The 13337-nt window shown below is 41.5% G+C and overlaps 1 protein-coding gene across 1 annotated transcript in view; it reads right to left on the bottom strand.

Annotated features, from left to right (window-relative positions):
• Minos1 (mitochondrial inner membrane organizing system 1) overlaps positions 1 to 13269 on the bottom strand; it is a 34381-nt gene extending 21112 nt beyond the window's left edge. Inside the window, exon 1 of the mRNA XM_004637659.3 lies at positions 13148 to 13269. Coding sequence (XP_004637716.1) covers positions 13148 to 13211 — 64 coding nt within the window. The 5' untranslated portion in view covers positions 13212 to 13269. The remainder of the gene's footprint in view (positions 1 to 13147) is intronic.
• Between the last annotated feature and the right edge of the window lie 68 nt (positions 13270 to 13337).

The following is a 13337-nucleotide window of genomic DNA, read 5'->3' on the forward strand; positions in this document are numbered from 1 at the left end:
CTATCTCACTGGCCCAAAAAAGGTTTTTCAAAACAGCATGTACTGCTAATTAAACAAAAGACTTTTATATATAATACATTTACAATAATTTATTGGGTCTCATACCCAAAGCTATCCCTTAAGATAATACATTGTGTACATTATTTCTGATATCTGGCTACATGATCATCTAACTCCAAAACACGGCACAATGCAGCCCAATGATACAGGAGGGAACACTCTTGTCTTAGACTGGCACCTGGCTTAAATTAAGATCTTTCTCAAATGTTTTTCCTTAAGATCCTTATATGATTAAACACTGACCATGGAAATAATGACCATCTAAAAGGACAGAGAGGCATTTTTTTAACTCCAAAGGAACTTCTAAGTAAAAATGTCCATAAGCATCATAATTATATTAGCTCCCTGAATACCAGGTGTAACTTTTGTGTGCATAAAAAGATATGGAAAATCTACTTGGGAAAGGTACCTTCATGACTATGCCTGCCTTCTCAAGTAGGTGCCTTCTTTTTTCTTTTTTCTGGTGGAACCAGGGATTGAACTCAGACCCTTGCACTTGCTGGGAAGTGCTTATTCCACTGAGCCATCTCCCAGGCCCCCAACCTGCCTTCTCATTTAAAGGCATAACTCTCTGTAACTACGTTACCATACATTTTATACACACCTCTATACCTATACTTCTACACAGCCTATGTGTCTTAACTGAATTCTTTCATCAAGAAAAAGTGAGGGGCTGGTTCCTTGATGTGTCAGGACCTGGCTTCCCCATGACAGTCACATTCAACACAAACAGTATCTTAACCCAGCTCCAAAATTAGGGAGTAGGAACAGCAGGATGTGTGGGTGTGTGTGTGCATGTGCGCACACACACGTGCATGCCAAGTATATGGGACCCCAATAGCTGGGTAAATCCAAGAAGAGACAGAAGCTGATGTCAGAAGACCAGTAAACCAGAAGTCTCATAGATTGACCTGTCCAATACCCAGAACAAGGAAGAAATGGTTCCAAATCAATCACCCTACATAAATAACCCCAGGAAACATATCTAAACCAATTGGGATCAATTTTCTAATCTACAAAACTAAAAGGGTGAAATAGACCAGTGCTATCTGCTTTTTTCCCCAGAACAATAAAATTGTAATTTTCAAACAAAAATTTTCACATAAAATAGACATATAAAACAGATGAGCTGGGTGTGGTGGCACGTGCCTATCATTTCAGCACTGTAGGAGTGAAAGAGGAGGATCACAACAAATGCTTCAAAATAAAAAATAAAGGGCCAGAGAGATGGCTCAGTAGAATAAGTGTTTGCCTGGCAAGTGCAAGGGCCTGAGTTCAATCCCTGGCTCCACAAAAAAATTAAAAAATAAGTAAGAGATGTGATATGGCTCAGTGCAAAGGCCCCAAAGTTAGTGTGGAGCTTTTCTTTTAAGTTGGGTAGAAAAAGCTGGAGACCTGATTAAAAATCCACTTTCTCAGCCTTGCCTCCAGTTACTCCTGCACTCCAACTCACCCACTGCCCCTGCCTCACTGGTGCTATGGAAAACATTCAAAAGCCACCAGACCAAATGAATCTTTCAGATTCCTTCTAGTTCTCACACAGAGCCACTCTGCATGTACGTTAAAAGAGGTTATTCAGCTGGGATTATCCAAGAAAAGCAAAAATGAACTATCACATCCACCAGGAGCAAATTTCATTAATCTGCTAACCAATTCTTGAATGGATGCCATAGTTGCGAAAAGTTTAAAGCAACATTCACTTTACTAGCATGCTGAATGATAGAACTAAGTTAATTCAAGGAGCATAATTTACAATTATAGAAGAACTGAATAAAGTTAGTAATTCTTTTAACAGAAACTGTTCTCATGTATGTATTAAGTTATAAAATACCACAAAGTGAAGAACCCATCCTACCAAGCACTGTCACTGCTGCCTACGGATGATACAAGTTAAGTATACTGTTTACCATTACATTTATATAAATGGGATCACATGTCACAAATGGTGCTCTGGAACTTGCCTTTTCACTTTACAGAAGACACGTTTCTGTAGTAGTGCATATCTTTTAAAAGCTTTTATTGAAGGTACGTACCCAGAAAATGTATCACTTGGGCTAGGGCAATATAGTAAAAGTGCTTGTCTAGCATGAGTGAAACCTTGGCTTTGATTTTCAGCACCACGACACACACACACACACACACACACACACACACACACACACACAGAATTATTCCATGAATTTTCACTAACTACATACACCCTTGTAACCAACAACCAGAGCAAGAAACAGATTATCAACATCCTCAGAGACCTGACTTGAACTCTTTTAGTTAAAAACCTCTACTCAAAAATAAATGTTCTGACTTCAATAACACCATTTTGCCTGCATTAGACTCATACAGTAAACACTTAGGTACAACACTGATGTGAACGGTTGTATTTGTTATCATTGCTGTAATAGACTCAATTATATTAATCTGCTTCCACTTGTGTCTCCATCCAATTGATGAGCATTTGAGCCCTTTCAGTTCAGTGCTATTATGAAGCGTTCTATGAACACTGCAGTATAGCACAGCATGCATTACTATTGGTTGTGCACACTAGGCATGGAATTACTGGGTGCATATGTGGTGCATGTATGGTTTGCTTTAGTGCATCTGTCAGTTTTCCCAAGAGGCTGTACCGATTCATATTCCCCATAAGCAGTGCCTGAAATCCAGTTGTTCTATGTCTTCCTCAACACTTAATATTTTTCACCTTTTTGTTTTGTTTTCATTTCCTTGGTTATTTTTCTTTTCTTTTCTTTTTTTGGCAGAACCAAGGATTGAACTCAGGCCCTTGCGCTTGCCAGGGAAGCGCTTATCCCACTGAGCCATCTCCCCAGTCCTACCCTTCTACAGTCTATTGCTCTCTCTAGCATGCCAATATTTTTCTTCGCAACTCTATTTTTGCAACCTAAAAAATCCTTTCTAACCCAAGATCATAAAAATTTTTCTATGTTTTCTTCAGAAATTTTATAGTTTTAGCTTTCAAATTTTGGTTTATGATCCTTCAAATGAGATCCACTTTTGTCTTTATTTGTATACTCCATTGTTCTAGCACAATTTGTTGAAAAGATTTCCTTCCCTCATTAAATTGCCTTTGTCCAAAATGAATTAGCCATATACAAAGGGTAATCAAAAAAAAAATAATGAATATTTAATTTTTTTTAATTTTAGGGAAGGGTCTACAGGGTGTTCAGGGTCTCACTACTAGATTGGACTTTGTAGTGATCGCCTGTTTACAGTCTCCCAAGAGCTGGGATTACAGGCACGCACCACGCCCAGCATCAACTGCTGTGTGTGGGGTGGGGAGGATGGGACACACAGCACCCCTGGCCCCTGCGCCTGCTTGCAGGTGCTTTAATCCACTGAGCTATTTGGCCGGACCTAATTTTTTTTTTTTTATTAGAGTAGAAGACACATTGCCATTAATCCCCCTCAATACATTCCCTGTTGCCACTTTCCAAGCAATCCTAGAAGTCTTCTTTTGTGTCTTTACAAGGTAGGAGACGGTGAATGCTGCTACCACCAACAGAAGACAGGCTTGTAAAAACATTACAACACGTCCTTGTCCACCTGATTCACCAATCTGGCACCATGTAACTTCTGGCTGTTCCCCAAAGTCAAAATGACTATGAACGATAAGTGTTCTCAATTAATTTAGGATAACGAGGCAGCCACGACAATCTAACTAAAGACACAAAAGAAGACTTCCAGAACTGCTTCAGAATATGGTAAGAACAGTCTATGTGACTGCCCATTAAGCAAAAGAACCCAATGAAACTGGGTGTGGTGGCGCGTGCCTATAATCCCAGCACTGGGGGGGCTGAGATAGGAGGATCACTATGAGTCCGAGCTGCACAGCGAGACCCTGTACCAAATAAATAAACAGGGGCCGGGAAAATGGCTCAGTAGAATAAGTGCTTCCCTGGCAAGTGCAAGGGCCTGAGTTCAATCCCCGGTTCCGCAAAAAAAAAAAAAAAAGAGTGGCCAAATAAATAAATAAAGAAGAAACAAAGAGGCAAGAACAACGGGATAACTGTACTTGAACCAAGGCAGAGTGTTTTGAGTGGGATTAATGGCAATGTATCTTGTAATTATTATTTTTTTTTAAAAGGAAACACCTTTGGGGCTGGGGAGATAGTTCAGTACAATAAACACTTGCCTGGCAAGTGCAAGGACCTGAGTTCAATCCCTGGTTCTGCAAAAATAAAGGAAAAAAGAAAAAAAAGAGAAACACCTTTTTCATCACACCTGGTATTTATGCACCCATTTCTGGATTCATTCTATTGCTCTGTGTATGTTTCCCTTCTCCAATACCACACTGTCTTATGGCTTAAATCTTGAAATCAGGTAATACAAGCCCACTTTGTTCTTCTAAAGAGTAACTTTGGCTATTTGGGATTATTCACATTTGCGCAGAGTTTAGAAATCAGATTTCACTGAGAGTACAGCTCAGTGGTAGAGCACATACTTAGCATGTGTGAAGCCCTGGATTTCATCCCAGCACCAAAAAACCGAAACCAAACACAGCACAACAACATACACATACACAACACATATACAGTACATACCCTACAACAAACCTAACTTCTCAACTTCTATAATCTTCTTTGAACAATATTTTAAAATTTATTCTTGCTAGGAAAAGATACTATAAACTTCCTCAACTAGCTGCTGGCAAAATAGGAGTAATATATTAATGTACCACACATGGTGGCACATTAACACATTCATTCAATGTTAGCTTTTTCTTTCCCTCTTTCTGCTTTTAAATAAACAGGATTCAATCTAGCAATGCCCTAACATTACACTAGTGGGTCAATGGCCATAGTAAAAATATTACCACACCAAACAACTTTTATAAGTAAATATTTGTATTTTTACTTGGATTCAAAATTGAAATGCACTTGCCAAAGAAAGCAATTCAGTGTATTTACTAATAAACTGTTTCAAGCCACACTTTAGGAAAGCATAAAACCACAGCCAGGACAAAAATTTAAATGACTTCAAGTCCCATATATTGCCTAATGACACTACTCTGTAATGGCAAGAGAAAACGCTCTCCGAGCAGGATCACAATGTTCCATCATTCATAGTGCTGCTGCAAAGGGAAAATGTATTTTTGTTCACATTGTTTAGAAAAACATAAAGCAAACAAAACGTGGCTAGCAATTAACATGTACTAATTTGAAACCCAAACCAACAAACAACTAAAAACCTTTGAAGTATTTTAGTTTAGCCTAATTGATATCATCCCATGAAATGGTAAGGTATCAGTTTGCAAACACAGTACCAAAAGGCAATTTTTGGTGAGCCACCAATGCTTTGTGGTAACCCACATTTATCAGATGAACTGATACTTAAGGAAAAACAATAATTTGCCTTCTTTTTCCACGACCTTATTCAATGGCCTCCTTCAATAAAGAATTTTTAGATATTAAATGGCTTTAAGCAATCTAACTGGTACTGTACTTACTTATTGAATGAATACACAAAATCTGCTGATTAATCCTATGGCAGGTCAGCCTCTAGGTCATTTACTATCCTACTTTCCTGGCAAGGAAAAGCAAGGTTGAATCCTGTCCTTTTATGGAGATGACCACACAGTAATTCATTAACTTTCATCTCCACTGACAGAGATACACATAGCCAGTAACCTACTTCAAGACATTGAAAAAAAGGAGCCGGGGAAGATGGCTCAGTGGAATAAGAGCTTCCCTGGCACGCTCAGGGGCCTGAGTTCAATCCCCGGTTTTGCAAAAAAAAAAAAAAAGACATTGAGAAAAACTAATAAACTTCAGAACGTTACTTGGGCTGCCCTCCTGCCTCCCCACTTGTCAGTGGCATACTATCCTCTCTCGTAGGTAGCTTGGCATCATCAGCTTCTCACACTCTTGCGCTCTGCATTTTAAGTTCTGTAAATACTATTCTATCCTGGTAAGACTTCATCTGTCTCTCTTCCACTGGTGGCCCCATCTTAGCCCTGGCTTCATTTCATCTCACTGTCCCATCTTCAACACAAATGTCATAAACATAACCCATTTATTCCTTGCCTTCATGCTGGCCTTTCTCCAGTTCGTTCTCCTCTACTCCAGTGGGCTTTCTGAAGTTAGAAACTCAACCATGCCGGCCGACTTAAAAGTCAGTAAACTTACAAAGAACTGCCATACAGTCCAGCAATTCCATTCTCCATATAGACCCAAAAGAAATGAAAATACATGTCCATATAAAAACCTGTACACTTGATCACAACAGCATTATGCAGAATAGTTCAAAAGTATAAATGAACTAAATGTCCATTACCTGGTACACAGATAAACAAAAAGGGGTCTAGCCATACCATAGACTATTTGGTAAGAAAAAATTAAATATACATACTGCACTTTAGATATGCCTTCAAAGCATGTTAAATAAAACAAGACTGACACCAAAAGACTACATGTCATATTACTTTCATTATGTGCAATGTCCAACATAAGAAAATAGATTAGTGACTGTTTGGGGCTGGGTGTTTGGGATGGGAATAACTGTGTCTGGGATTTCTTTGGGAGGAAACTGAAAATATTCCAAAATTTGACTGAGAAGACAGGTGGGTAATTCTATGAACATACTAAAATTATGTACTTTAAACAGGCAGGTTTGGGCCAGCGAAATAGCTCAGTGGTCTAAAGCGCCTGCTTAGGCAAGTGCAGGGACTGTCGGCTCCAACCTGGCACCACATGCCAGCCCCTCCCCCAGGTGGGCTGAGCAGACACAAAATAAATAAATAAAATACTTAACAAATACATAAATAGGCAGGTTTATTGTATATAAAATGCTTTCTCAATAAAACATCTTAAAAGAAATTAGTATGTCTCACTGCTTTCTGGAAGTTAGTTTTAGACAGTGTAATAAAAGAATTACTGCTATGCTCAAATTCATATGAAAACCATCAGGACAAAGTCTCTACTGATAAGCAATGTCTTTAGGATGAAATCCAAACTTCTTAGCTAGTGGTAAGAAACTTCCCCTAACTTGCTCCACCCATTCTACCCTTCCAGCTCACAGCCACTGAACTTCCATGTCCTTATGGTGAAAAACCACAGAAGGCCATGAGGATTAAAGAAGACAATGAAAGCAAAACACGACCCGCTCAGCACAGTGCCTGGTAAAAACACTGTAAACGCTCAACAAGTGGGAGTTGGTTTCATGATTCCCCCAAAGTCAATCTCGCTCCTCAGGACACTGGGCAGCTTCTGAGGCCTGGGCAGGCTTCCTCCAATTAAATCTCTATACAGTCTCCAAAATGGAACTCAAACGTCACCTCCTCCTTTTCTCATTTCTCAGGGAAGTAGTCCCCTGAGAGTATGGCCTGGGAGCATTCATCTGGGCATGCTTCCCACAATGGCTGACCGCAGGGACTGGGGCTAAACTGTTTTGAGACATATGTACAAACAATTACAACTACATATACAAACTGAAATACTACTGTCAGGTTTCCATTCCATCTGTGATAATCAAGATCGTAAAAGTTACTTTACCTTATGACTACTACCCTTCTTTTACATGTCTGTCTAATTTCTGACAAGTACAGGCAATGTTCTACCTGTACTATAGAGATTATGTCATTTCATCCTCACTTGTAACAACTCTCTGAGGCACATACTATCTCTTCATAGATACGGAAACTAAGGCACAGGAAGGGTACTTGTTGGTACAATTATTTCCAGTGGAAAAAAAATCAAGAGAAAGAAATCCAAACCGCCTATGCATGCTGCCATTGCCCACAGAACTGAACAGCTTGTCAGCATCCACAGCTTGCACTTTCCCTTGCTACTAAGATAATAATAAACACTGTTACACCTGATATCCCTGGTTTGATGTGCTAGAAGGAAAGCCTTCTTCAAAAAGTATCAGTGTGGGACAATCTTTTCCCTACCATAACATCTTCTCTTCTTTTAGAATAAACCAGCATCCCTGGCCAATAGATTAGTAAGGCTGGCTACTGCTCACAATGGTCACACAGTGTAACAAAATGGAGGGAACACTGGTATAGCCAATATTAATGCCTTCAAGTAACACTACAGATTCCCAGGGCCACAAACTGAATCCAGGAAATACTAGCCTCTTCCAGCAACCTCCCCAAGCCCGTATGCCGAGGCTCTGCCTGCCATCCCACAGACAACAACTTGGCCATGAGGTCCACAGCGCACTGGCACACCCTCCTGCTTCCAACCCTGAGCTGCAGCAGGCTTCTGAGGGCAAGGACAGTTCCCACTTGGGCCACACTTACAGGCACAAGAACTCTCAGGCCACAGGGAAGCAGACACTAGAAATCTCAAAAACTGCAATTTTCTCATCTAAAATCTCACTTTCCCCCAGAAGAAGAAACCAAATACAATCTGCCACCCGACACGTAGCAATAAGGCCAAGCTAATGGCATCAAGTCTATAGAAACTAGAACTACTAGGCCTCCTACAGCCACAAGGTACTATGCCTTTCGTGGTTATTAACAAGAAATGTGTTTTTTACCCACACTTGTGAGCACTTATAAGATGAACTTCTCAGAACATACAAAATGAATGGCACAGCCCTTGAACTGAGTGGAGAAAGAATTCCAGAGCATTCCATAAATCTGATAAAACTTAAAAATAGATCTGCAAAATTAGCAAAAACCATTAATGACGCATTCACATAAAACTAATGGAACATGCCATTCATAAAATGTAACATTCTTCACTCCTTTTTAATTTCCTGCAGTAAGGCTTTGGCACTACTACTTAAACCAACATCACCCTTTCTTTATGTACTTGTTCAAATACAAAAGTGATCCTGGTTTATGTTTCTTTCTCAACTACTCCCAAACATTTCCAATACTTTATTATTAAGTTCTACTGACATTAATTTATATCCTCCAATAAAATAAAAAGTTGGTAAAAGTCCCAAGAGTTCCAGGACATGCGATCGAACTCAAACCAGCAGAAATTAATATAAAGTCTACTCAGCCTTTTTCATTTAAATGCTAATTCATTCAGTTAACAAGCATACTGAGTATCAAATACAGCAGAAAAGATAAATTCTCAGCAATATATGTTATTCACTTGACAATCATATATGCCTCCCCTAAGATGAGGGTTGAGGGGTTCAATAAACAAAACAGTCTAGATCTTAATTAAGTTTACATTGTAAGGAGAAACACTGAAGTACAGAAACACTGCAAATTTCAGATGGCAATATGTGTTAATAAGAAAAATCTGATAGAGAATAAGTAAGCTACTTAGGAACTTCTTCAACATGAGTAGAGTTATATATATATTTTGTAAAGATAATCTCAAACTTCATTAATGAACCAGAAAATGCATGGCAGTGGCAGTAACAGGAACAAAACATGGCAGAGCCAGAGGTCCTTGGGGGCCAACAAACAAAGAGTTGGGGGAAGAAAGGAAAAAGAAAGAGCTGAAAGGGAAAAAATGAAAAAATGGATGTAATGGATATGGGCACATTCTGCCTATCACTCAGAACTTTACGTTCAAAATTAGGGAGGCATGTGTGGTTTTTCAATCCATGGTCTTAATTTATCAGGTCAAATAAAATTAGAAATCATCTAATAATGCAAAAAAAATAGGTATTTCAACACTAGAATTAGCAGGGGAAATAGCACTACTTTTCTTAAGACAGTAATAGAGGGAAGAATAAAGTTATAGATAGATCTCTCCCAAAAAGCTAATTAATTCAACAGTACAGCATCTAAACTAAAAAGAGGCAATTAGCTGGAGGTGGAGGCTGAGGCAGGATTGCCAGCTAGGCTGCATAGTGAGTTCAAGGCCAGCCTGAACTAGAGTAAGATCCTCTCAAAAAAAAAAAGCGCGTGGCTGGTGAGATGGCTCAGCGGTCTAAAGCACCTACTTAGAACAAGCTTAGCAAAGCACAGGGACCGTGGTTCAATCCCCCAGCACCACATGCCAGCCAGCCCCGCCCCCTGATGGGCTGAGCTGGCCACACACACACACACACACACGCACAAATAAATAAATAAGCGCTATGCAATTAAAAAATCAAAATCACCACTTGTGGGGCTCAATGGTAAAGTATTTGCCTAGCATTAGGTTCTGGGCTTGATGCCCAACCTTATACATAAAAACGCTGCCTATTACCCTGTGGAAAAGAATGAAAACATTTGGTATAAGACAAGCAAATGGGATAGCTCACAAAAGTTCCTGTCTACCTAATACTGCTTCCCTACAGTTTCTACCAAGTCAGCATAAGAAATCGTCAAATTGATGGCAGATGGCCTTCATCTCTGCCTATATCCTCCACCAGATCTTGTAATATCTAATGGCAGGCTGCCTGCCATTCACCAAGGCTGTCCATCTCCATGCTGAAGTACCAGAAAAGCACAGGGCCAAAAAGGCTTGGGATGTTTTAGGAACTTCGCTACCTACGGCAGAACAGGAACCAACACACAATGGAAAAGCTTTCACGCTCATGGTCACTGGAGGTCACTGGAGTTTCCCATGCCTTCTCTCTTATCCCTTCTCCTAAACCCACTACTAAGAGGACAATCCACTTAAATCTGAACTTACTGTCCTCAAAATTGAAACCTTCTTAAGTTCTGCTTGATTACTGTCACTATGTAAGAAGAAAACCAACCAGCCCAATCATGGCTTTTCTTCTCACAATAAACTTCAGATCTCCTGCCATCTGATGTAATCAATTCCTGGTTGGTTTTTTTGTTTTGTAATCCTGGGAATTGAACCCAAAGCGTTTGCCCTGAACTACATCCCAACTGTATCCTCTGTTATTATTTCTTATTCTGAGACAGGGTCTCACTAAATCACTTGTCTAGGCTGGGCTCCAACTTGTGATCTTCCTGCCTCAGCATACCAGAGCACTGGGGTTTCAGGCGAGCACCACTACCTCTAGCCAGTTTCTGTCACACACAGTGTGATGAGGATTATTCGTACCTTTCCTGGTTTACTTCCAAATTCCAATCAATGACACTGGCACTTGCCTGACCTTACAGTCCTCTCTGCAAGAAAGAAGGATGAGTTAAGAGGAAGGGAGGGGAGAGAAGGGGATGGGAGGGGATAGGAGCTTTTAGAGAAAGCTTTTATGAAGTATCTGCTTAGCACTGGCTGGTCTAGAAGGTAAGATACTACTGTCTCCATTTTCTAAGTGGGAAAAGCTTTGAAGTTTCTCAAATACACCCATTCCTTTCCAGTCTAACAGTTCAGTTTTTATCACCTCATATACATAGCACTGCCTGCTTCCTCTACTCCAAATCTATTCTGTATTGAACGCTGCCAGGACATTCACACCAAAATTCCATTTACAACGCATCAGTTGGCTGCTGAGAGCAGTAAAATGCCCTGTTATTCTCTATTTCCACTCACTGGTCTATAGTGGAATATCTGTTGTTCAAAACCTCCCATGATTCCTCACCAGCCTATATGTAAAGGAAGCAACAGATGTTAATGCAGAGATATGGAGAACATATGTGGAAAAAGACAAAGGCAAATCAAGATGGAATCTCTCTTTCCTCAAAAAACTAGGATTAGAGATCGCCTTCAACCCAGCTATCCCCCTCCTGGGTATTTTTCCAGAGGAACTGAAAACATAATACCACAGTGATACATGTGCACCCATGTTTAGAGCAACATCATTTGTCATAGCTAAATCTTGGAAACAACCCAAATGCCCATCAACTGAGGAACAGATAAGAAAAAAAGTGGTACTTTTACACAATGGAGTACTACTCAGCTATAAAAAAGTAAAGTTGAGGCTTTTATAGATAAATGGATGCAACTACAGACTATATTCATAAGTGAAGTAAATCAGACCTGCATGTGTAAACACTGCATTGTCTCGCCAGTGTAAGAATCTGAAAGAGTAAACAAAACTCTGAAAGGTACAATAGATACTGTGAAAGGGAAAGAATCTGTTCAAAGGGAGGAACAACTGGGATGAGTAAAAGAGGAAAATACACTTATGTATACATACAGGATAGCTTGGAAAACTGTACTGCCTATTTCTACTGGTCTACTGAAAGGCGAACGTAGAAACAAGCACATTGGGATTAATATGTTCCAAGTTACAGAGCTGCTAAGCGCTGAATTTGGGAAATAGTATCTGTGATAACTTATTTCACTTACTGATTTATGAACAATTTGCACATTCCTCTAGGGGTTAGACAGACAGCAGAAAACAATCCAGAACACATCCCTGCTTTCACAGAGCTTACTATCTTATTTTCTTCCCAAGCAGCTTCATTCAAAGGCACAATCCTAAATCCCTTAAATATTCCTTGAGCTTTCCATACAAAAATGTCAACTGTAGATAATAAAAATTAGTATGGAAGAATGACCGTGGGAGTCAAAGTCAAAAAAGCCAGGTTAAATGCAGTGACTCTGGGCAAATTTATGACTGTCCACTTCATATCCTTCACAGATTATTTACGACAATGTATGACGGTTGGTGCACCTAACATACTGCGCCCATCTAGCACACGCTGAATAAATGGGACGCACACACGTACGACTGTCACTGAGCACAGGGCCCTGGAGTACACACCAAGGACCGAAACGCTCCTATCTTCCACGGCTGTTCTCATTCCAGATCGCCACTGTCTCCAATTTCAGGCTCCAGACTACTCGGCTTCAGATAAACGAGGTGACAGGTCGGGAAAGCCAGCGATTCGCCTCGGGGCCCGATGCCCACCACAGCCCCCCGACGCCCTCCTCCAGAAGGCACCCCGATTTCGCTGGGAGGCAGCGCGGCCCCCCAGCAGCTCCGGGCCCCGAACCGGGGAAACGGCAGCAAGAACTGTAAGCCCGAGCGAGGCACACGAGGTCGCGCCTGCAGCTTTCCACCCCGACGAGCTCCGCGGCTTTCGGCCGCCTGCCCCCCGACGCCCCCCGACGCCCGGGACTGCAGCTGCAGCCTCCCCGCGGCCGCGGCGCGGGCTCCTCGGCCTGTGTCCCCCGCCGTCCGGGTGACCTCCGCTCCGCGCTCTTGCCGGGCTCGCCCTGGCCGCCGGGACTGCAGCAGGCCGCGCAGCCGGACCCCGGCGCCCTCCTGACTGCCCCGCTACGGGCCCGGCTTGCCAGGCACGAGAAGCCCTTACCTATCTTCACGACTGCATCTGCCAAGCACCGGTCCCACTTCCTGCCGAGGTCAGATTCCGACATGTTCCCGGCCCGCAGCTTCAGCTTTCCTCACCGCCGTGGCCCGCACTCCGACTCCCGGCAAATCTCGCGAGAGTTGGCCAAGGGCTGCAGGTCTGGAAGGCCGGCGCCGGCGCTCCAGATATCGCG

The sequence above is a fragment of the Octodon degus genome, unplaced genomic scaffold (genome assembly GCF_000260255.1).
Source record: "Octodon degus isolate 3935 unplaced genomic scaffold, OctDeg1.0 scaffold00092, whole genome shotgun sequence".
Classification (NCBI taxonomy): domain Eukaryota; kingdom Metazoa; phylum Chordata; class Mammalia; order Rodentia; family Octodontidae; genus Octodon; species Octodon degus.